This window comes from Mobula hypostoma, chromosome 27 (assembly GCF_963921235.1).
Source record: "Mobula hypostoma chromosome 27, sMobHyp1.1, whole genome shotgun sequence".
In the NCBI taxonomy this organism is placed as follows: domain Eukaryota; kingdom Metazoa; phylum Chordata; class Chondrichthyes; order Myliobatiformes; family Myliobatidae; genus Mobula; species Mobula hypostoma.
The window spans coordinates 28,488,249-28,514,264 of NC_086123.1; the positions used below are offsets into that span (position 1 = coordinate 28,488,249).

The 26,016-nt window shown below is 44.2% G+C and overlaps 1 protein-coding gene across 3 annotated transcripts in view; it reads right to left on the minus strand.

Annotated features, from left to right (window-relative positions):
* The window catches only part of ttc28 (tetratricopeptide repeat domain 28), a 960,596-nt gene that overhangs the window by 201,693 nt on the left and 732,887 nt on the right, over positions 1 to 26,016 (minus strand). For all 3 annotated transcript variants that reach the window (XM_063034167.1, XM_063034166.1, XM_063034165.1), the window contains exon 12: positions 5,370 to 5,535. In XM_063034167.1, the coding sequence (XP_062890237.1) occupies positions 5,370 to 5,535 (166 nt within the window). The remainder of the gene's footprint in view (positions 1 to 5,369; positions 5,536 to 26,016) is intronic.

Genomic DNA, 26,016 nt, shown 5'->3' on the forward strand with positions numbered 1-26,016 from the left:
ACCGTCCACATCAGAAACCAGAAAAGGAAATGTGATTGCGTACAATCGTGAAATATACTTAACATGCCGACGGGGTAGAGGGTGACGCACACAAAATGCTGGAGGAATTCAACCACTCCAGTCCTGATAAAGGGTTTCAGCCTGAAACGTTAACTGTACTCTTTTCCATAGATGCTGTCTCGACTGCTGAATTCCTCCAATATTTTGTGTGTGTTGCTTGAATTTCGAGCACCTGCAGATATTCTCTTGTTTGGGGTAGAGGGTGACAGCCTTTTGTGCGCAGTTTAAATTGCTTGGGGAAGTGGTTTAATGTGTCACTGACAGATGGGGCCAATGTCACCAATGCTGTGAAGCAGACAGACAAATGGCTGAAGAAGATCGACAAATCCGGACTTCCCGGTAAATTCAAGTCCTGGCTGTACCAATACGGCCTTCTGCCCAGGCTTCTCTGGCTCTTCACACTTTACGAGTTCCCCATGACTGCCATAGCGGGCATCAAGAGGAAAACCAACAATCACCTGTGGAGATGGTTGGGAATTCCCCCAAGCTTCTCTTCAGCGGGCCTCTATATTCAATCTGGGCAACTGCAGCTTCCCCTGTCATCTGTTGTGGAGGAAATCAAGGTGGCAAAATGCAGAGCCTCATTAAGCTTGAGAGATTCCAATGACATCTTGGTAAAGCAAGCAGGTGTTACAACCGGATCTGGGCGCCAGTGGGCAGCCAACGCAGCTGTGGAGCAGGCAGTGTGTACTCTGAAGCTGCGAGATATCATCAGCAACCCCAGCGTCGGGCGGCAAGGCCTCGGCTCAGTTCACTTCCAAGCACTGGGGAAACGCAAGCATAAGGAACAGGTGAGATATGGTACAGGCAGAAGTATGGATCCATGAGGAAGAGAAGCGGATGTCAAAGGCAGTGGAACAAGGGTCCCAGAGTGCCTGGACAAAATGGTATCTGCCCAAGCACAAGATCTCATGGGCAGAGTTATGGAGACTGGAGCCCTTCCGTATTTCCCTCCTCTTGAGATCCGTGTATGACACCCTTCCTTCACCATTACATCTGTACACATGGGGGATGAAAGAGGACCCGAACTGTAGGCTCTGTGGTCAAAAGGGGACACTGGCTCATATACTCTCCGGGTGTAAAACAGCTCTAACTCAAGGACAGTATAGGTGGCGCCATGATAAGGTGCTTCTGGCTCTTGCTGACTCACTAGAGCGAGAGAGACGCAAGAAGAGGATGGCTGGCACAGATTTGAAGAAGACCATCACCTTCATCAAAGAGGGAGCCAGACCTTTCGTAACCAAACAACCAAAGCCCAATCTGCTGCTAACAGCCAGGTCCTGGGAGATGAGGGTCGATGTGGGAAGGAGGCTGCAGTTCCCGGATGCGGTGCACACAACCCTACGCCCGGACGTTGTACTGTGGTCAAATGAAGACAGGAAAATAATCCTGGTTGAGCTGATTGTGCCGTGGGAGGAGGGATGGGAAGAGGCCCATGAGCAAAAGGCCTTGAAGTACCAGCCCTTAGTGCAGGAATGTAAAGACAAGGGATGGCAGGCATGGTTGTTCCCTGTGGAGATCGGCTGCAGAGGTTTCCCAGCCAAATCAGCATGGCGGTTGTTATCAGCTCTGGGCCTGGACGAAAGGAGCATAAAACAAGCAGCTCAGAGGATGGGGGAAGAGGCAGAACGAGCCTCTTGTTGGAGTTGGAGTAAGCAAGAGGAGGGAAGCTGGAAGCCAGGAGCAGATGGGCAGTGATGGCCACCACTGCCGGCCCACCAACTGGAGAGTGTCGCGGTTAAGGGTCAAAACACTCTGTGAAGGTTGGGAACCACCTGATGACATTTGCTCCTGGCTGAAGGCTACAGTTACCTTATAAGGTATCTGGAGAATGCACCCTAACAGGTGTATGTAACAAGCAAGTCTTTGTGCGCTAGTAGCAAAGGATGTGTGTGCGCACACATGCACACACCCTAGAGGAGACATTGGAGGAAGTGCAGTAGCATAGCAGTTACCATAATGCTATCACAGCATCAGCTATAGGATTGGAGTTCGATTCCCTTGGCTGTCTGTAAGGAGGTTGTATGTACTCCCCGTGACCATGAGTTTCCTCCCACCTTCTAAAGACGGACAAGTTCGGTTTAGTGTTAGTAAGTTGTGAGCATGCTATAATAGCGCCAGAAGCTTGCGGACTGCCCAGCAAATTCTTCGCTGATTTGATTTCATTTTATTTGACACAAACAATGCATTTTGCTGCATGTTTCGATGTATGTGCGACAAATAAAGCTAATCGTTATCAGAATCAGGTTTAATATCTCTGCCATATGTTGCAAAATTTGTTAACTTTGTGGCAGCAGTACAATAATAGCAAAAGCTGTGAATTACAGTAAATATATATATATAAAATAAGTTTAAAAAGTAGTGCATAAAACAGAAATAAAAAAAAGTAGTGAGGTAGCATTCATGGGTTCAATGTCCATTCAGAAATCGGACGGCATAGCGGAAGAATCTGTTGTATTCCACTGTTACTATTTCAAACATTTTACACAAAGAAGTACCGACCAGAAGTACTGAGTGGAAGGCAGCAACTTAGGCAATTGTTCTAGGGTCTAGTAAGATTAGTAAGTTTGCAAGAGTTGTGGGAAATAAGTTAATCCCTTGTTTTAACATGGTGGTGAATTCTTCCGGACTGAGTTGGTCATCTCTGGCATGATTCATCACAGTGCGCTTCGTTTCAAAAATAAATCAACTCAGTTAAGAGCAAAATGCATGGTGCGGGAATGAACTGGAGTGGAAAATCCAGGATTCAATTACTTCTCTGCCGTTGAATTAAGCCAGACCTGCAGCTGGTGCGGCATAACTGCTTTTAGTACTTCTGAGCTGGAGTTACAAGAAGAAGCGCAATGCCTTACAGTATCAGTGGCCTGGGTTCAATTCCCAGCGCTGCCTGTAAGGAGTTTGTACGTTCTCCCCGTGACCGTATGGGTTTCCTTCCTCCCACAGTCCAAAGTTGCTAGGTTAATTGGTCATTGTAAATTGTCCCATGATTAGGCTAGGGTTAAATTGGGGGACTGCCGGGCAGTGTGGTTCAAAGGGCCAGTAAGGCCTAATCCATGCTGTAAAATCAATAAATAAAAAAATAAAGTAAATACACTAGACTACCATGCAGTAAATACTGTCAAACAGTGGCCAATGTTACAGCAAAGCTCTGATGCACAACACAGTAAAGTTAACAGCTAACACCCTTTATCCAGGTTCAGACAGACTGGAGGTAACAGAGAGCAGAAAACATGGTTAGATGCTTTTACATCATAGGAAGAAGGAACTGGCGGAAAACTAAAAATATTCAACCATTGTCACCGTACTATAAAGACGGCAGGTACAGTTAACAAAGTAATTATAAAATTCCAACATATCCAGTGTCTAGTTTACTCTCAGCTTAGAGTCATAGAAAAGGGCAGCGCAGAAACAGGCCCTTTGGCCCATCTTGTCCATGCTGAACCATTTAGTGAGCTTCCTAACAGATGCGCAATCATATTGGAAGAGATTCTGAACAGAAGTATACCACTTTGCCAATTGTGTCAATAAAAAATGTGTTGTTCCTCCAAGCATATCATTTTCTGATCCCCTTAATATACAGTATACACTTAGTGACCACTTTATTACACCTGTATACCTGCTCATTAATGCAAATATCTAATAAGCCAACCATGGGTGTTTGAACCAAATATCCGAATTAGGAAGATATGTGATCTAAGTAACTCTGGCGTGGGATGATTGTTGGAGTCAGATGGGGTGATTTGAGTATCTCAGAAACTGCTGATCCCCTGAGATCTTAATGCACAACAGTTTCCAGAGTTTACAGAGGATGGTGTGAGAAACAAAAAGCATCCAGAGAGTGAAAAAGCCTTGTTAATGAGAGAGGTCAGAGGGGAATGGCCAGATTGGTTCAAGCTGACAGTAAGGCAACAGTAACTCAAGTAACTTTTTCATTGAGATACAGTGCAGAATCGGCCCTTCTGGCCCTCCGAGCCGCCCTGCCCAGCAATCCCCTGATTTAATCCTGGCCTAATCACGGGACAATTTATAAAGACCAATTAACCTACCAACCGGTACGTCTTTAGACTGTGGGGGGAGGGGTAACCAAAGCACCTGGAAGAAACCCATAGGGAGAACGTACAGACTCCTCAAAGACAGCAGCTGGAATTGAACCCGGGTCACCTTCACTATAGAGCGTTATGCCAACTACGCGCCCCAACAATGTTGTGCAGAAGAGCATCTCTGAATGCGCAACATGTCAAACTTTGAAGAGGATGGGCTAGAGCAGCAGATGACCATGAACATATAGTCAGCGGACACTTTGTTAGGTACAGGAGGTATCTAATAAAGTGGTCACTCAATGCATATCTATCCCTTGTTAGTTATTTCTTCATGGAAAGCAAGGCACTCCAATACCTTCTAAATTTTTCATGCTGTCCTTAATTGATACAATAGCAATATCAACTACAATTCTAACTCAGCTCTCACATAAGGACATCACATTTCAAAATGTTTTACAAGATAATGATCAGTATTGAGTTTCCTAATAGAGGGGTGTCTTTTTAGAACGGAGATAAGGAGGAATTTCTTTAATCAAAGTGTGGTGAATCTGTGGAATTCGTTGCCACAGGTGCCTGTGAAGGCCAAGCCATTGGGTATATTTAAAGCAGAGGTTGGCAGATGCTCGATTAGTCAGGGCATGAAGGGATATGGGGAGAAGGCAAGAGATTGGGGCTGACAGGGAAAATGGATCAGCCAAGTGGCCTAATTCTGCTCCTATATCTTATCATCTTATGGTCTCTTGCGTGTTGTGGGGATTGTATTCTACAATTCGTGTATCCACAGGCCATGTGGCCTTAATACCTTCAATCAAAGAATGACTCCCATTTATTTGATTTAACTACAAGAATCTTATTTCAAACTCAGTGTGGCCAGGTTCCCAGGATGAATTCAGGGTGGGGGAAGCTGCATTAACAGTGTTCGTGAACTTAAAAGTGCAATATTGGATGTAAAAAATGTTTTTCTCTCCTCAACTCATGCACTTTTAATGCACTTGAAAATTTAATGCTTTATGAAAAAGAAAATCAAACCGTAATACATAGCAAAGACGGAAATAAATTCCAATGATGCAACTCATTACGGCACTAACTTCACGGCCTGTTATTAACTAATTTTAATGATCTTAAACACTGTCACAGTCCATAATAAAGCATGTTGCCTCTGCCTATGATCTTCATTCTGTCTCTGCATGAAGCAAATCAGGACTGACACCTTAACAGAAAGAGGATATCAAAATCAATAAGAACCTTTCAAAGAAATGCAAACTTTACCTGGTGTAGTAGGAATCGATGCCAAGTGCTTCACGAACATTGGTCACGTACTGCTCGAGAGTGGAGAAACTGGATGTCTGCAGGTTGATGCTGCTGGTTTCATTAAAATCATTGTTGTTTTCTGCCAGACCATCGCCCAAATAGCATTCATGAAATTTTAATATCCCTACATGAAGACAGAGAATGAAAGGAATTCACATTGAGTATTACTTCAAGTAATAGAGAGCTGGGATCATAAATTACACTGCCAAGAGCATTCAACACACTATTTAACTGTTGGAATGGAGTCTGGCTAAGTGTGAGGAGCCAACCATTGGCTTTAAACTGAACAAACTGGTTTCAATTTGGCGTCTGCAATTTTGCTCACTGTGAACAGGACAGAAAGGTAATTGTTAACTAATAGTTAATAAAACTGAAAACTGGTTGAAATACTTCAGCGGACAGCACAGGTTTGAAATAACAAGGGGTTTTCACACAATTCTTGCAGTTAAAAGGTGAGAAGAATAGGACACCCAAAAAATTTAAAAACAGCCCTCAGCTCAAAAAGTGTATTTCCTCTGAGGATCTATCCTGGACCCAACCTATCACTGCAGCTACAGAGAAGACACGACAGCAGCTATATTTCATTAGGAGGTTAAGAAGATTTGGCACATCATCTAAAACTCTCGCAAAATTACTACAGATGTATTGCGGAGACCATTCTAACTGGCTGCGTCACCAGCTGGTATGGGGGTGGGGGGGGGTGGAGGTGGAGGAGACTGCACAGGATCGAAATAAGCTGCAGAGAGTCATAAACTCAGACAGCCAGACAGCTCCTTCATGGGCACTAGCCTCCGTAGTATCCAGGTCACCTTCAAGGAGCCATGTGGTCAAAAGGTGCCATCATCATTCAGGACCCCCAGCGCCCAAGCCATGCCTCATTCTCATTGCCACCATCAGAAAGTAGGCACAGAAGCCTGAAGGCCTCAACATGTGCTCTCTCTCTCTCTCTCTCTCTCTATATATATATATATATACATACACGCACTGCAATACAACAGTAATACATGATTTTTTTCTATGATCATGCATTATATTGTACTACTGCTGCAAAGACAACACATTTCACAACATAAGCCAGTGATATTAAACCTGCTTCTGATTCGTCAGTATTTCTAATGGAATGAACCAGAATAGCAAGGGAGGTAACCGAGAGAGATGCCATTACCTTTGTGGAAAGAATGAAGAAAGATGGAGAACCCGGGACAGGGAGAGGAGCTGGACTGAAAGTTGGCACAGATTCGAACGGATAAATGACACTCTTCTATGGAACGCTTCTGTAAGGGGACTTAAATAACTAATCTAATCAAGTTTCCTTACCTTAAAACACATTATCAAACCCATTAAATTATTTTAAATAACCATTTTACTTATATTAATGATCCTTTCCCAGTTATTTTTAACTGAATTGAAATTCTCAAACCATTGTAACTTGGGAGGACTTGTTAAAAATTGTGTTTATGCTACTGATCATATGTTCCAAATAAAACATCTTTTGCCTGACAGAATACTTGGAATGAAATGCAATATGTTAGCCGGGAAACTGGACTGCACAGGGCTGTTTCGATTCAAAGCTATGCAATCCAAAACTGATGTAAGCCAGAGTAAATTGCATCAGCACTTTCATCCAGGTGAAGTCACACTGGTTGTGAAATTGGACTGGGTATGTCTAATCAGGATCCATACTCTACAGCCCACATTTTCCCAGCATCAGAAATGTATCTAATAATATCAATCACCATGCAACATACACGTGAAGTCTTCCCAACATAAGTTGGAGCTCCCAGATCCAGAAGCAATTATCCTTTGGCAATCACAAATAAACAAAGAGCGTATATGGAGTACTATATTTAGACACACTTAAAGTGCTAATAGGCTTATAATTGGACACTTAGTAAGACTTCTCAAAAACTCATTGCTCACTCACTTCAAGAACTTAAGTCTGTGCTCAAACTAGCAACAAGTATATTCGAAGAGTGAAAATTAACAAGTGCTGGAAATCAGAAATAAAGAGGAAAAAAATGCTGGGAATATGTTGCAGTGGAAAGATGTTGCCGTATCTTCCAGAATAAGTACTGCACCTTTACAAACAGGAGGAAGTACGCAGATGCTGGAAATCCAAAGCTACACACACAAAATGCTGGAGGAACTCAGCAGACCAGGTAGCATCGAGGGAAATGAGTCCCGATGGCAGATCTCAGCCCAAAGTGCCGAATGCTTACTATTTTCCATAAATAATGCCTGATCTACTGTACCTTTATCTGGGTACATTACAAACCTCTCAGCTCAATGTTGAATTCTACAACTTTAGGTAACTCAGGTTCTCTGCTTGCGTCAAGTTCAACCAATTCCACTCCAGGTCATCATCTGTGGCAATGTGAAGTCTTTCTCTCCACTACCACCACCTGATCTGCTAGGCATTTCCTGAATCTCCTCATTTCGTAACTGTTGTGTTCCTTTGTTAATGTCCCTTTGTCACTAAGTGACCTCGTTAACCTGGATGACTATCTACAACTTATCCTCATGGCAGACTGAGGTAGAGATTGTTTGCTAAGCAGGTCCAGAGGGAAGGAGAGCCTTACACCTCCTTCGGTAGAGACGTATCTCCATCCCACCACCCTAGAGGTACAGTAAGACTTCAGTAATCCTTAATCTGATTCCCTGGGAATCCTGAAGGTTCAGCATTTGGTTCACCAAGTCTTGTTTGTCACGATCCTTTTCAGTCACCAAGAGCCTAGTTCTCATGATCACTTTGCACTCACTAGGCCCTTCTTCTCACACACCACTGCACTGGTTTCCATTCTTCCTCTAGCATACCAGGGGGCACAGGGCTTGTGCTCTCTCTAATACATCAGAACCCCATTTCCATCCGGCCTTCACATGTCATTGTGCCAGTACCCACACCATAATACCCAAAGGTTCCAAATCTGGTATCCCATTTCAATTTACCTGACTCACTGAAAGAAAGATTGGACTGTGTAATATCATTTATAAAGAAAGATGAGAGGTGATTTCATAGAGGAGTACAAGATAAGTGGCATAGATAGAGTGGGCAGCCAGCACCTTTTACCCAGCTATGGCTAATGTGAGAGGGCATAATTTTAAGGCAACTGGATGGAAGTATAGGGGGGAGTTGGAGGTAGGTAGGTTTTTTTTAAGTCAGAGATTGATAAATGCATGGAACAGATTGCCAGGGTTGATTGTAGAGGCGGATACACTAGAGAGATTGAAGAGACTCCTAGGTAGGCACATAGATGAAGAAGAAATGGAGCTGATGTGGGAAGGAAGCATTAGGGTTGGCACAACATTATAGGTCAAAGAGCTTGTAGGTGCTGTACAGTTCTATGTTCTAAATTAAAAGAGTATTAAAGTATGAAAATAAATAACATCAAATAAGCCAAACATTTGTACTCTGACCTCCGTCTTTGGCATCCAATACCTTTGCATCAATGCTAAATGAAACCTCAAGGAATGCCACCTCATCTGTCTAGCCAAGACTCTGTGTTGAATTCAACCATTTCAGATGAACAGTCTTTACTGTTTTATTCAGAAGTACCCATGCCAGAAAGACTGTGCCCCTGATAACCTCAGTGATCATTTTGCACTACAATGGACTTGGTCTTTTTTTTGGTCTAACTGTGTGCTTTCTGCATAGTTCTGTATTATTTGTTATTAATTTATATTTTACTTGTGACTATTGTGTATCTGATGTTCTGTGCTTTAGATGCTGCCACAAGTAAATTTTTGACCGCACTTCAGCATATGTACATGTACTTCACGATACTTCAAATAACTCAACTTTGACCTTGTCTCTGTGATATTAATATCTTGGATAAGATGGCGCTGGTAACTGGCGACTTTGCGCGTGCTCTCCCAAGCAAACTGCCCTCTCCAGTATCCTATACCTGAGAAACCCTTCTAAACCTCCAATCCAGCAAGATCAAGGTTAACAACACCCTGGCGAAGCTACTGACCCAGCTGGAGACCACCGCGCCAGAACTGCTTCTTAAACTCCGGACCGCACTTGGACCCGACCAACGAAGCCCACCACGTTCCTGGAGACCCGCGGTCTGCTACTGTGCCAGAGCGCTTGGAGACACGGCCCATTCCGACCAGCACCTCTCCGGAGCAGACAACCACACAGAAGTGACGGCGGAGACCTCAAGGTGCCCCAGACGCTTCCCTGGAGCGACCACCGTAAAGCCCCGTTGGTGACCACCGACAGCTGCCGAAAGTGAGGCCTCCACCGCCGACCTCGGAAATCGAGCCTGAGGCTCGGCTGGAGCGGAGGCCTCCACAACTGTGACTCGGTTTACAGACTTGTTTCAGCCAGAAGCCCGGCCATCCGGGATTAAGTGTTGGCTTCGGGGCCCGACCCAATCGACAGCCCGGGCCCCCGGCAGCTGGAAGTGGCAGCAGAGCCTCCCCCGTTACTCGGCCCGACCCGGAGCATCCGACGACGTGACCGATCGATCCCCATGGGATGCATCCACCAACCTCAAAGAGCTGACATACTGCATCAATGGAAACCTGGAAAGATGCACTATTTACTGAGGAAGTGTGGGAAAAGAGGTGAGCTGCTGGTCAGGTTGAAGCTGAGGGGCTTCAGGGTCCCTATGCCCACCATCCTACTAGCTAATGTGCAAGCCATAGAGAACAAGGTGGATGATCTTAAAGGGAGACTCATCTACTGCAGGGAGATGCAGAACTGCTGTGTATTCTGTTTCACCGAGTCCTGGCTCTCCCCGCCACCCCCGACTGTGCCATCCGACCGGAGGGATTTTCGATCCATCGGATGGACTGCACGGCGTCTTCGGGCAAGACGAGGGGAGGTGGTGTCTGCCTACTGATCAACACTGCATGGTGGTCGGACACAGTGGCACTGACAAGCTCCTGCAGCCCAGACCGGGAACACCTGTCAGTGAAGTGTCGTCCCTACTATCTGCCACGGGAATTCACCTCGGTCATACTGACAGCAGTCTACATTCCCCCTCAGGCGGACGTGGAGTGTGCTCTTAACATACTGTATGCCAACATCAGTGAACTTGAGACCAGGTATCCGGAGGCTTAGCTCATTACAGTTGGGGACTTTAACCAGGCCAACCTCAGAAAGGCGCTGCCAAACTTATACCAACGTGTCTCCTACCCCACTAGAGGCCCAAATATACTTGACCACTGTTACACAGCAGTCAAGGATGCCTACCGTTCTGTCCCACGACCTCACTTCGGAAAATTGGACCATCAGGCCGTACTCCTCCTTCTGGCTTACAAACAGAAACTGAAGCGGGAGGTCACGGTGTCAAAAGTAGTGTCACGTTGGACGGAGGAAATGGATGAGGTCGTCCGTGACTGCTTTGAATCGGTGGGCTGGTTAGTATTCAAGGACTCGACAGCTAACCTCGATGAGTATGCCTCAGCTATCACGGACTTGATTTGGAAATGCACGGAGGACTGTGTGTCTCACAAGACGATCCAGGTATTCCCTAACCGGAAACCTTGGATGAATCATGAGGTCAAGTCCCTTTTAAAGGCTAGAACTGTGGCTTTTAGGTCCAGGGATACCAGTCGCTACACAGAATCCAGGCGTGAACTCCGGAAAGCCATTAAGGGTGCCAAGAGGCAGTGTCGAGCCAAGTTAGAAGCCCAGGTTAACCAGAGGGATGCCAGTAGACTATGGCAGGGTCCAAAAGAGATCACTGGGTGCAAAGAAAAGGCTGGGAATATCAATAACTGCGGCACTTTTCTTCCTGACGAACTTAACGTATTCTACGCAAGATTTGAACAGAAGAAGAGCGTCCTGCTACCTCCGGATGAACCGGACCTGGTGGCATCGAGATTCATCGTCACTGAGGAGGACATTAGAAAGGCCTTCCTGAAGATAAATCCAAGGAAGGCGACGGGCCCAGAAGGTGTCCCAGGATGGGTTCTCCGGGCCTGTGCAAGCGAGCTAGCTGGAGTGTTTGCTGACATCTTCAACTGCTCCTTGCTTCAGTCTAAGATCCCCTTGTGTTTTAAGAAGTCAGCGATAATCCCGGTGCTGAAGAAGAGCAAGGTGGCATGCCTGAATGATTATCGACCTGTGGCTCTGACAGCAATTGCTATGAAGTGCTTCAAGAGATTGGTTATGGCACATATCAACCACAGCCTACCAGTCAACCTCGACGCTTTGCAATTCGCCTACTGGAGCAACAGATCAATGGCAGATGCCATCTCTCTGGCCCTACATTCCTCCTTAGAACACCTGGAGAATAAAGACGCATACATAAGGCTCTTTTTCATTGACTACAGCTCTGCCTTTAATACCATCATTCCAAATAAACTGATTCCAAAGCTCCTGAACCTGGGCCTTAGCACTCAGATCTGCAGCTGGATCTTCAACTTCCTCACAGACAGGACCCAGGCTGTAAAAATAGGGGACAAGCTCTCCTCTACAATCACTCTGAGCACCGGTGCCCCACAAGGCTGTGTACTCAGCCCCCTGCTGTACTCACTGTACACCCATGATTGTGTAGCCAAGTTTCCATGAAACTCAATATGTAAGTTTGCTGATGACACAACAATTGTAGGCAGTTTCTCGGGTAATGATGAGTATGAGTACAGAGAGGAAATTAAGAACCTGGTGGCATGGTGCAAAGACAATAACCTATCCCTCAACGTCAGCAAGACGAAGGAATTTGTTGTTGACTTCAGAAGGAGTAGTGGACCACACGACCCCGTTTACATCGGTGGTCCGCAAGTGGAACAGGTCAAAAGCTTTAAGTTCCTCGGGATCAATATCACAAATGACCTGACTTGGTCCAACCAAGCAGAGTTCACTGCCAAGAAGGCCCACCAACGTCTTTATTTCCTGAGAAAACTAAAGAAATTTAGCCTGTCCCCTAAACCCCTCACTGATTTTTATAGATGCACCGTAGAAAGCATTCTTCTAGGGTGCATCACAAGCTGGTATGGAAGTTGTCTTGTCCAAGACCGAAAGAAGCTGCAGAAGATCATGAACACGGCACAGCACATCACACAAACCAATCTTCCATCCGTGGACTCACTTCACACCGCACGCTGTCGGAGCAGTGCTGCCTGGATAATCAAGGACACGACCCACCCAGCCAACATACCTTTCGTCCCTCTTCCCTCCGGGAGAAGGCTCAGGAGCTTGAAGACTCATACGGCCAGATTTGGGAACAGCTTCTTTCCAACTGTGATAAGACTGCTGAACGGATACTGACCCAGATCTAGGGCCGTACCCTCCAAATATCCAGACCTGCCTCTCGGTTTTTTTGCACTACCTTACTTTCCATTTTTTAATTTTATATTTATGATTTATAATTTAAATTTTTAATATTTACTAATTTTTACTATTTTTAATATTCTTAATATTTAATATTTGTAATCCATGGAGCTGGTAGCGCAAAACCAAATATCGTTGTGATGATTGTACATTCTAGTATCAATTGTTTGGCGACAATAAAGTATAAAGTAACACAGTCTTTCTATCTCCACAGATGCAAACTGATCTACTGAGTATTTCTAGCAGCTACTTAGTTCTGCAGTAGAGTTCCAGCTTGTGTCTACCTATCTCTCTATCTACCTATCTATTTATCTGTCTAGCTATCTTTCTCATCCTCACTCATTTTCTTTTATTTACATTCCCTTTGAAGATATCTTCTGCAACATAGAAAGCCGCTTTTCTTGGACAGCCCAAAAAATAAGTCTATCACCTGGACAATCTTGGTTACTACTCAAATGTACACATTCTCTTTGTTCACTTCACCAACCCCCATCTCTGTATTTTATAAACATGCTCATTTCTTCATTGCTGTAGTTCTGATGACCTAAATCATTAACTCTGTTAGCTCTCCACAGACACTAGGTGTTGAGCACTTTCAACATCTGTGTTTGCAGTTCAGATTTCCAGCATCTGCAGTATTTTTGCAAAGAACTCTGTGGCCTCATTAATAAAATTTCCTTTTTTTGGGTTAACATCCCCACAGGGCAATTTGAGCCAATGATTTTCAAAACCACAGTTCTGAAGTGATGAATACAGAGGTGAAAATAACTGGCTGCATACTGTAACACCATGTGGTATGGTGTGGGGAGGGGGCTACTGCACAGGATCGAAAATAAGCTGCAGAGAGTTGTAATCTTAGTCACCTCCATCATGGGCACTAGCCTCTGTAGTATCCAGGACATCTTCAAGGAACGGTGCCTCAGAAAGGTGGCATCTATCATTAAGGATCCCCATCACCCAAGACACGCTTTCTTCTCATTGTTACCATCAGGAAGGAGGTACAGAAGCCTGAAGGCACACACCTAGTGATTCAGGTACAGCTTCTTCCTCTTTGCCATCTCATTTCTGAATGGGCATTTAACCCATGAACACTACCTCACTACTTTTTTCTATTTTTATTTTTGCATTACTTACTTAATTTAAAAAAAATATATATATACACACACATATAACCGGGTCATGTTATGAACGTTCCTGACTTGACCCTTGTATTTCTTACGAAGCCAGGTGGCTAGCTGGACACTCAACCCGACACGGATGGGAAGCGTGCTCGGGGGTGGCCCGACCTGGATTCGAACTCGGGAACCTTCGCTCCAGAGTCTATATATATATATATATATATATATATAGAGAGAGAGAGAGAGAGAGAGAGAGAGAGAGCAAGAGAGAGAGAGAGAGAGAGAGAGAGAGGCATCCATTAGTCTCGTGAGACTATGGATTTACGCCTTGGAAAGTTTCCAGGGCGCAGGCCTGAGCAAGGATATATGGAAGACCAGCAATTGTCCATGCTGCAAGTCTCTCCACGCCACCGATGTTGTCCAAGGGAAGGGTATTAGGACCCATACAGCTTGGCACCAGTGTCGTCACAGAGCAATGTGTGGTTAAGTGACATAACACGCTGCCTCAGCCAAGGCTCGAACTAGCGACCTTCAGATCACTAAACGAACACCTTAACCACTTGGCCACGCGCAGACACATATACACACTTACAGTAATTCACAGTTTTTTCCTCTCCCTATTATTATGTATTGTATTGTACTGCTGCCACAAAGATAACAAATTTCATGACATATGCTGGTGATATTAAACCTGATTCTGATTATATTTCTTACTGGGATTATTGTATCACTAACAATGCCAATTTAACCTATTTGTGATGGTTGGAGTGGACACTGTCTAACAAGCAGTGTATTTCCCCGGCCGGATGAATGCACTATTTGTTGTTTAGATGCTCCAGCAAAAACAATATTTATTGATGAGCACGTGAAAGAGATTCATGAAAAGTAAAGCCCAAATAAACAGCGCAACAATTCAGCAGCAACATGTTTGGTAAACCAAGTGGGTAGGTGCACTGGATTGCTCACAATTGATTTTATTCCTCTTTCTAAACATATCTCCTGCCAGGTGACTGGGCTGATACCTCTGAAGAGCAACAAAATTCATTAGTGAAAGAAGGAAGTGTAATTGGGAAGAAAGTTGGACAGTTATGTGGGTTAAAATACTTTGTTTGCCATTTGAGGGCTGGTGCCTTTATAACTCTCAGCATGACAATCTAGTTTGCATAGATTTCTAACCTAAAAACATGTAGGATATTGCCCTGTAACTACTTATGGCTAAGCCTTTTAGGAATACAAAACTATCTGTGATCGCAAACTATGTCTAGGTAAGACACAACAGCTTCAGTACATTGTGGAACTTCTTTTGGTCTGTCACGGGAAATCAAACGTCCCCTCCAACTTCTTGATGATAGTCAAAAAGCCATACAGTGTGGAAGCAGGTCCTTCAAACCCCTACAAATAAGCTGACCGAGATATCTAGCTCAGTTAGTTCCATTTGCCTGCATTTTGCCCATGTCCCTCTGAACTTCTTTCACCCATGTACCTATCTAATGTCTTTTAAAACATTGTATTATATCCATCTCTTACAGCTTCCTCTGGGAACTCATCCAACCACCCTCTGTGTGAAAGAAGTTTCCCATCAGATCCACTTTAAATGCATGCTGCTTGGATTTCCAGCATCCGCAGATTTTCTCTCGTTTGCCCTTTAAATCCCTCCCCTTTTCCCATCTGTTGTCTTGGTGTGTCACCAAAGCCCACAAATTTCTACAGATGTACCGTGGATACCCATCTAGTACGGGTGGGGTGGGGTTAAAGCTACTGCACAGGATCGAAATGAGCCACAGGAAGCTGTAAACTTACGCATCTCCATCATGGGCACTATCCTCCATAGTATCTAGGGCAGGGATGGCCAACCTTTTACATTCCATGCGCCAATTTTTTCACGCACTAGTTCAGATGCGATTTTTTCACGCACAAGTTCTATATTAACATATTTTTACAAGAATTGACTGGGGGTACAAGAGTTTTATGGCGCATCTGAACTCGTGAGTGAAAAAAATGACGCATGGAATGTAAACGGTTGACCACCCCTGATCTCGGGCATCTTCAAGGAGCGATGCCTCAAAAAGGCACCGTCCATCATTAAGGACCCCCATCACCCAGGTCATGCCTTGTTCTCATTGTTACCATCAGGGAGGAGGTACAGGAGCCTGAAGGCACACACTCAACGATTCAAGAGCAGCTTCTTCCCCTCTGCCATCCGATTTCTGAATGGACATTGAACCCATGAACACTACCTCACTACTTTTTTAGTTCTACTTTTGCAACACTTATTTAACTATTTAATACATCTATAGATATTCACTGTAATTCACATTATATTTCTATTATTATATATTTCATTGTACTGCCGCTGCAAAGACAACAAATTTTGCAACATTGCCAGTGACATTAAACCTGATTCTGATTCTGATTCTAGTTTTAGACTTCCTGACTCTGGGAGAAAGACAGTGACCATACACCTTATGTCCATCCCTCATGATTTTATATACTTCTATAAGTTCAGCCCTCAGCCTCCTATGCTGCAGGGAAATAATTTATTGGTCACTCTATCAGAGTCACCATGGTTCTCTGCTATTACTAACATACCACGCATCACTTGTGGCTGAACGTTGGATCCAATTATCACCCACATAGGAGTGCTGCCATCGGTTTCCGTGGGCTGCAACTCCTCTGCTGTGGTTGACATATTTCCACAATTGCCCTTTTGATAAGTGCTCTCTTCCCATCTTTGCTTCCCCCCCCGCCCCCCCGAGGACATCACAGAACCTTTATTAATAGGACATTGTATTGATGGAGGGGGGTGATTTCTTCTGCGGTCCATCTTGTTTAAATTCAACCACAGTTCCTTGTATACTCATCCTTCTAAGTGTCTTGTACAGCGTAAGAAGGCTCTACAAAGGTATCTTCACAGAGTGCACTCTACAACGATATCCTCACAGATACCTGCACCTGAGAGGCTCCCACTAATGCATGGGAGATGGGGGAGGGCTTGATCAAAATCTCTCAGTAGTCTCACACTCCCACAGGCAGTCAGAAGCAAGTTCAAGACCGTCTAGGCTCAACGCCAAGAAAATAAATTGCTCCAAAAGGTTGTTCCCAACTGCAGTAATTCAAACTTTCACTAGTCATCAGGCTCAAAAACTCCTTACTTCAGCTTGTCTCACCTGATCCTGAAAACAGCTGTGCCCTATATTGTTCATTTTAACGAACCCCCAGTGCATCACCAGTGTAAATAGAGGAAATTCGGGGCTGGCCCTCTTTTTGCTAGGAATTAAGTTCAGGAGGTACACATTTGTGTATCACTTTGTTATGTAGAAATCTAGCAGAAATGGTTTCAGTGGCCGGATGATTTTTCTGACATTAATGTCAAAACCAATGCAGAATTTTAGGGACAATTTGTGGTAAATTCAGGTTTGTTTCAGCCTGCATCAATTGATTACAGGGCTGAGTCTATTTGAAATCTTTTTCTTTCATAAGTCAGACGGATTCATCGAAAGGGGACGGTAGCTCTGAAAATGTTGTCTGGGAATTCTGATGTCCCTGAGGAGATATATCGGATTAAAATAGTTTAATGGGGTGGGTGTAATGCACTACAGTCTGTCTTTGTGGTAAATCTCCAATCTCCGATATGCAAACAGATGGAATCGCCAAGGAGTGGAAGCTACTCTCATCAAGAGACAGAGAGAAAATTGGACGCAGCTACCACACTGGCAGTGTCCCTGGTGGATGGCACAGGAAAGAAATACATAATACTGCATTCATGCATGTTCTCGCACATTACGCAGACCATAAATGGATTTTAGAAAGCACAACACTCTACAGGAGACATGATTTAGTGCAAAGAGAATTTTAATGAATCTTCCTCGTTTTGTTTTGAGTTTTCTGAACCATGAGATGACTCAGATTATGAGGTTACAGTTACAACAGTTTCCTCTGCAGTTAATCTATACATTTTAAAACGGCGCAGTTGGTCTATGTCTGTTCATTGTCCGATCCAAATGAGTTTAAAGTGGGAAGTTTTACAACAGGACTGATTGCCACGTCTTAAGAAACATACTGCCTGACTTACTTGCTCATTAACTCAGGGATGAATAGCTCCTGCGGCCTCCAGTGGGTAGCAGCACTAACCACATTTATACTGAATCTACGTTTGCAGAGTTAAATTATGGTCAACAACATTCTTTGCTCCTATCACCAGCTCCTCCATCCCCATTCTAGTTCAACAGCAAAAGGCACAGGGTGCAGTATAAAGGTAGGGAAACCACAGCAAGATACCCATTTGCTACCAGCTGATGAAAACAAGGACAAGGTCTGCAGGACAGCCATGTGCAAAGTCTTCCCCATCATTCAGTACACTAAGTTGGAGCGTTGCCACAAGGAAACAGTATCCATCGTCAGAGACCCCCTCCACCCGGGCCAAGCCCTCTTCTTGCTACTACCATCAAGCAAGAAGTACAGAAGCCTTAGGTCCCACACCATCAGGTTCAGGAACAGTTATTACACCACAACCATCAAGCTCCTGAACCCACCTGGATAACTTCAATCACCACTATTCTGAACTAATTCTATGACTTTGAGACTCACTTTCAAGATCTCTTTACAAATCATGCTTCCAATTTTATCTGCACTATTTTCCTTCTTTTAACACTGATGTTTGAAAGTCTTTGTCTGTTTACGTATTGTTTTCTTATGTATTTCTATTTTCCCTGTAAATGCCTGGAAGAAAATGAATCTCATGTATAGTAGCATACATGTACTTCGATAATAAATTTAAAGGTTCAAAGAACATTTGTTGTCAAAGTATGTATGCGGTATACAACCCTGAGATTCATCTTTCCACAGACAGCCACAAAACAAAGAAACACCAGTGAACCCATTCAAAGAAAACAACAAACACCCAACGCGCAAAAAAATGAACAAATCGCTCAAACAGCAAAAAACAAGTGAAAAACACAGAATATTAAAAATCAAACCACAGAAACATTGAAACAGTCCAGGAACGTTCAGTTCCGTTCAGTTCAGCTTAGCGTTGTGTTGTTCGTAGACTCCAAGGCGCAGAGCCAGTCTGCCCCGATCAAAACTTACTTTGAACTTTGGAAACAGAAGACAATTTACACCCTTCTGCAGTCAGTCCATATTACTTTACATGTAATAGTTAAGAACATATTAGGGGGGGAAACTATTCGCAAAAATTTACCAACCCTACTTGCCTTTGATTATGTTACAGAATTTCACTGTGTCCTTTGCTTTGTAACATGCACGGAAACACTAAAGGACCAGCAGAAGGAATCATCTCTGCCAATTCTCTACCAGGCAATATTTGAAATCCTGAAGTTATTGTGATGTTGCTCAAGAGAATCCCAATGAATAATTTTATTTATTGAGATACAATGTGGAATAGGCCCTTTCGGCCCTTTGAGCCACACTGCCCAGCAATCCCCCGATTTAATCCCAGCCTAATCATGCAATAATTTACAACATCCAGTTAACCAACCAGTACATCTTTGGACTGTGGGAGGAAACTGGAGCACCTGGAGGAACACAATGTGGTCACAGGGAGAATGTACAAATTCCTCACAGACAGCATCAGGAATTGAACCCGAGTTACCTGTCCTGTAAAGGTACCGTGCACTTTACATAACTATTGATATTAATATTTCCTAATTCTATTCATGGTATCATTTGGTAGCAAGAATCTTGCTTGCTTTTCCTTTATCTAAGTGACTTGAATATTAAAAACAAAGGGATGCCAGCTCATTCTGCAAAAGAACAGAATTCACAACTGAAACCTAATTTCACTTCAACACTGTTACGATATATGTTAAATGTAGTGAGTAAGTTATAGCATTTGTCTAATAATGAGTTACATTTCACTTTAAGAAAAAGGTGCAAGAAGCTTGGGTAGGACGACAACCAGAGGCCATGGGTTAAGGGTGAAAGGTGAACTGCTTAAGGGGAATAGGAGTGGGAAAGTTCTCCACTCGGAGGTTCGTGAGAATGTGGAAAGAACTGCCAACACAAGTGGTGTATGCGAGCTCGATTCTAACGTCTTAGAGAAGTTTGGAAGGTGGAAAGCAGCCAGTGAAGGAGTGGAGCTTTGAGGCTTTGACTCGAGAGGCTTCGATGAGAAGAGGCGGAGGACAAGCTTGCTCGCAGTTAGTCTTTACAATGTCTCCTGAGACGGTGATGTGCCTCTCATGTGAGATGTGGCAGTCTTGGGGAACTCCCCTCTCCCGCAGAGTCACATCTGCCAGAAGTGCATACGGCTGGGTGATCTGGAAGACAGTGTAAGGAATCTGGAGCAGCAGCTGGATGACCTTCGACTCATAAGGGAGAATGAGGCAGTCATAGATGAGAGCTACAGGGAGGTAGTCACACCTTGGCGGTCGGAAGCAGGTCGTTGGATAACAGTCAGGGGGGGGAAGCGAAGGTGAGCAGACAGGTAGTGCAGAGCACCCCTGTAGCCATTCCCCTGAATAAGAAGTTTACCGTCCTGGATACTGTTGGCGGGGACGACCGACCAGGTGTGAGCCACGGTGGCAGGGCCTCTGGCACTGAGTCTGACCCTGTGGTGCAGAAGGGTGGGACGGAGAAGAGCAGAGCTGTCGTCATTGGAGATTCTATAGTCAGGGGACCAGACAGGAGATTTTGTGGATGTGAGAAGGACACCTGCATGGTTTGTTGCCTCCCGATGTCAGGGTCTGGGATGTCTCTGACCGGGTGCACGACATCCTGGTATGAGGGGGAAAGCAACCAGAAGTCGTGATACATGCTGGGACCAACAACATAGGCAGGGAGAGGGATGAGGTCCTGAAGTGTGAGTTTTGGGAACTAGGCAGAAGGCTGAAGAACAGGACCTCAAGGGTGGCGTTCTCAGGATTGCTGCCAGTGCTACATGATAGTGATGGTAAGAATTGGAGGAGATGGCAGTTGAATGCGTGCCTGAGGAGTTGGTGCAGGGAGCAGGATTTTAGATTTCTGGATCATTGGGATCTCTTCTGGGGAAGGTGGGACCTGTACAGATTGGATGGGTTGCACCTGAACTCGAGGGGGACCAATATCCTTGCAGGTAGATTTGCTAGCATAGTTCGGGAGGGTTTAAACTAATTTGCGAGGGGGACGGGACCCAGAGCGATAGAGCAGTGAAAGAAGTGCATGGAGTAAAGCCAGATCTAACATATAGACAGGCTTTGAGGAAAGAGAAGCAGAATAAAGGGTGTAAAGGTAGTAAGGTAGAAGGGCTGAAATGTGTGTACCTCAATGCAAGAAGCATCAGGAACTGAGAGCTTGGATACATACATGGAATTATGATGTTGTGGCCATTACAGAGACTTGGCTGGCAGTAGGGCAGGAATGGATTCTCAATATTCCTGGATTTCAGTGCTTTAAAAGGGATAGAGAGGGTGGAAAAAGGGGAGGAGGAGTGGCATTACTGGGCAGGGATACTATTACAGCTACAGAAAGGGTGGGTAATGTAGCAGGATCCTCTTTTGAGTCAGTATGGATGGAAGTCAGAAACAGGAAGGGAGCAGTTACTCTACTGGGGGTATTCTATAGGCCCCCTGATAGCAGCAGAGATACAGAGGAGCAGATTGGGAGGCAGATTTTGGTAAGATGCAAAAATAACAGTGTTATTATCATGGGTGACTTTAACTTCCCTAATATTGATTGGCACCTGATTAGTTCCAAGGGTTCAGATGGGGCGGAGTTTGTTAAGTGTGTCCAGGACAGATTCCTGTCACAGTATGTGGACAGGCCGACCAAGGGGAATGCCATAATAGATCTAGTACTAGGTAATGAACCGGGTCAGGTCACAGATCTCTCAGTGGGTGAGCATCTGGGGGACAGTGACCACCAGTCCCTGGCCTTTAGCATTAACATGGAAAAGGATAGAATCAGAGAGGACAGGAAAATTTTTAATTGGGGAAGGGCAAATTATGAGGCTATAAGGCTAGAACTTGCGGGTGTGAATTGGGATGATGTTTTTGCAGGGAAATGTACTATGGACATGTGGTCGATGTTTAGAGATCTCTTGCAGGATATTAGGGATAAATTTGTCCCAGTGAGGAAGAATGGTAGGATGAAGGAACCATGGGTGACAAGTGAGGTGGAAAATCTAGTCAGGTGGAAGAAGGCAGCATACATGAGGTTTAGGAAGCAAGGATCAGATGGGTCTATTGAGGAATATAGGGAAGCAAGAAAGGAGCTTAAGAAGGGGCTGAGAAGAGCAAGAACAGGGCATGAGAAGGCCTTGGCGAGTAGGGTAAAGGAAAACCCCAAGGCATTCTTCAATTATGTGAAGGAAAGAAGGATGACAGGAGTGAAGGTAGGACCGATTAGAGATAAAGGAAGATGTGCCTGGAGGCAGTGGAAGTGAGCGAGGTCCTCAATGAATACTTCTCTTCGGTATTCACCAATGAAAGGGAACTTGATGATGGTGAGGACAATATGAGTGAGGTTGATGTTCTGGAGCATGTTGATATTAAGGGAGAGGAGGTGTTGGAGTTGTTAAAATACATTAGGATGGATAAGCCCCCGGGGCCTGACGGAATATTCCCCAGGCTGCTCCACGAGGCGAGGGAAGAGATTGCTGAGCCTCTGGCTAGGATCTTTATGTCCTCGTTGTCCACGGGAATGGTACCGGAGGATTGGAGGGAGGCGAATGTTGTCCCCTTGTTCAAAAAAGGTAGTAGGAATAGTCCGGGTAATTATAGACCAGTAAGCCTTACGTCTGTGGTGGGAAAGCTGTTGGAAAAGATTCTTAGAGATAGGATCTCTGGGCATTTAGAGAATCATGGTCTGATCAGGGACAGTCAGCATGGCTTTGTGAAGGGCAGATCGTATCTAACAAGCCTGATAGAGTTCTTTGAGGAGGTGACCAGGCATATAGATGAGGGTAGTGCAGTGGATGTGATCTATATGGATTTTAGTAAGGCATTTGACAAGGTTCCACATGGTAGGCTTATTCAGAAAGTCAGGAGGCATGGGATCCAGGGAAGTTTGGCCAGGTGGCTTCAGAATTGGCTTGCCTGTAGAAGGCAGAGGGTCGTGGTGGAGGGAGTACATTCAGATTGGAGGATTGTGACTACTGGTATCCCACAAGGATCTGATCTGGGACCTGTACTTTTCGTGATTTTTATTAACGACCTGGATGTGGGGGTAGAAGGGTGGGTTGGCAAGTTTGCAGACGACACAAAGGTTGGTGGTGTTGTAGACAGTGTAGAGGATTGTCAAAGATTGCAGACAGACATTGATAGGATGCAGAAGTGGGCTGAGAAATGGCAGATGGAGTTCAACCCGGAGAAGTGTGAGGTGGTACACTTTGGAAAGACAAACTCCAAGGCAGAGTACAAAGTAAATGGCAGGATACTTGGTAGTGTGGAGGAGCAGAGGGATCTGGGGGTACTTGTCCACAGATCCCTGAAAGTTGCCTCACAGGTGGATAGGGTAGCTAAGAAAGCTTATGGGGTGTTAGCTTTCATAAGTCGAGGAATAGAGTTTAAGAGTCGCGATGTAATTTTGCAGCTCTATAAAACTCTGGTTCGGCCACACTTGGAGTATTGTGTCCAGTTCTGGTCGCCTCACTATAGGAAGGATGTGGAAGCATTGGAAATGGTACAGAGGAGATTTACCTGGATGCTGCCTGGTTTAGAGAGTATGCATTATGATCAGAGATTAAGGGAGCTAGGGCTTTACTCTTTGGAGAGAAGGAGGATGAGAGGAGACATGATAGAGGTGTACAAGATAATAAGAGGAATAGATAGAGTGGATAGCCAGCGCCTCTTCCCCAGGGCACCACTGCTCAATACAAGAGGACATGGCTTTAAGGGTAAGGGGTGGGAAGTTCAAGGGGGATATTAGACGAAGGTTTTTTACTCAGAGAGTGGTTGGTGCATGGAATGCACTGCCTGAGTCAGTGGTGGAGGCAGATACACTAGTCAAGTTTAAGGGACTACTAGACAGGTATGTGGAGGAATTTAAGGTGGGGGGTCTTATGGGAGGCAGGGTTTGAGGGTTGGCACAACATTGTGGGCCGAAGGGCCTGTAACGTGCTATGTTTTATGTTCTATGTACATGAATGGTGGGGCATGGAAGGCTATGGTGCCGGTGCAGGCTGATGGGAGCAGGCAGTTTAAATGGTTTGGCACAGAATCGATGGGCCAAAGGGCCTGTTTCATTGCTGTACTTTTCTATGACCATGATTATAAGGGCATTAAAAACAACATTGATTTTTCTAAAAGGAAATCAGTGGGGACATTCTTCCTGCTGCTCCTCGTCTTTGGACACTTCGTAAGCTTTCGTGATTTTCTAAAATTCCCATTGTTGCGCCTGGCATCTTTGCTGGGTCACCAATTTCCCACCTCCACTTCAATTAAGTACAATAATGCAACACCTAATACCATCTTTTACGTCCCCATCTGGTGCCCATTACGAGCTGACAATCATTATACAGCAGATCAAAATTTTGTAATTATTCATTTTGGACGTTATCTCCTTTATCATATCAAAATGTGTTAGACAAATGTTTAAAAGAGATCTTGATGACAACTCTTCTGCTTCAATAGTTCTTTTAAGGAAAAATATTTTCTTTGAAACAAGTCCACACAGAACCACTTAACAATTATGCCAGCATATGTTACAAAATTTACACTAAACTAATCACTACAAAGGAAATGGACTGATGAACACCTTGATCTCATTTCCTGCATTTGACTCTGAAATGTAGCACCACCTATTAAAATATTACACTCTTAATAGTGCATAGAAAAGATTGCTGGATTTATTGACATTCATGAATAAATTGCATTACCTTTTGCCCCATTGGTTGTTATAAGACCTTAAGACCATAAGATATATGAGCAGAATTAGGCCATTTGGTCCATCCAGTCTGCTCCACCATTTCATCATGGCTGATCCTTTTCCCTCTCAGCCCCAATCTCCTGCCTTCTCCCCGTATCTCTTCATGCCCTGACCAATCAAGAATCAACCTCTGCCTTAACTATACCTAATGACTTGGACCTCCACAGCCTCCTATGGCAATGAGTTCCACAGATTCATCACTCTCTGGCTAAAGAAATTCTTCCTCATCTTCATTCTAAAAGGACACTGTCTGTTCTGGTCCTAGATTCTTCCATGATATTCTTATCCACATCCACTTTATCAAGGCCTTTCAACATTCAATCTGTTTCAATTAAGTCACCCTTCATTCTTCTGAATTCCAATCATCCAATCATTTCACTCTCCCCTTTCAAATACAGTAAGCTCTTAATGAGCAATCTTAATTTCATTGGGGTTAATTGAATAATAAATGTGGAATAAAATTTAAGTATTTAAATATACTTGTCAACTTTATCTGTGTCATAAAATTTAAATATCATTGATTTAAAACAAAGTTCCTCCGTGAATATAAGAAATTATTGGTTGGAAAGGAAAAGATCTAAGAATGTTTTCACTACACCACAGTTGCGTAGTAGTTAGCATGACATTATTACAGCTCGTGGTTTCAGAGTTCAATACTGACACAGTCCGTAAGGAGTTTGTACGTTCTCCCCAAGACTGCGTGGGTTTCCTCCGGGTTCTCCAGTTTCCTCCCACAGTCCAAAGACTGGTAGGTTAATTGGTCATTGAAAATTGTCCTGTGAGTAGGCTGGGGTCAAATAGGTGGGTTCTGGGCCAGTAAGGCATCTTCCACACTGTATCGCTAAATAAATAATTAAATAAACAACAATAATAATAATAACAATAACTTTATTTATATAGCACCTTTCATACATTAAGATGCAGGCTCAAAGGGATTTACATTGATTGTAAAGGTAATCCTCCACACTGGGTTCTCTGATATGGCACATAATGAACCTGGAGAGGGTGTAAAGGAGGTTCATGAAAATGATTTGAGGATTGAATAGCCTGTCATATGAAGAGCTTTTGATGGCTTTGGGTCTGTATTCACCAAAATTCAGAAGAATGAGGGGTGACCTCATTGAAACCTATCGAATGGTGAAAGGCCTTGATAGAGTAGCTGTGGAGAAGATCTTTCCTATGGTGGGAGAGTCTAATTCCAGAGGACACAACCTCAGAATTGAGGGTGTCCTTTTAGGACGGAGATGAGAAGTAATTTCTTTAGCCAGAGAGTGCTGAATCCATGGAATTCTTTTTCACAGGCAGCTGTGGAGGCCAAATCTTTATGTATATTTAAGGCAGA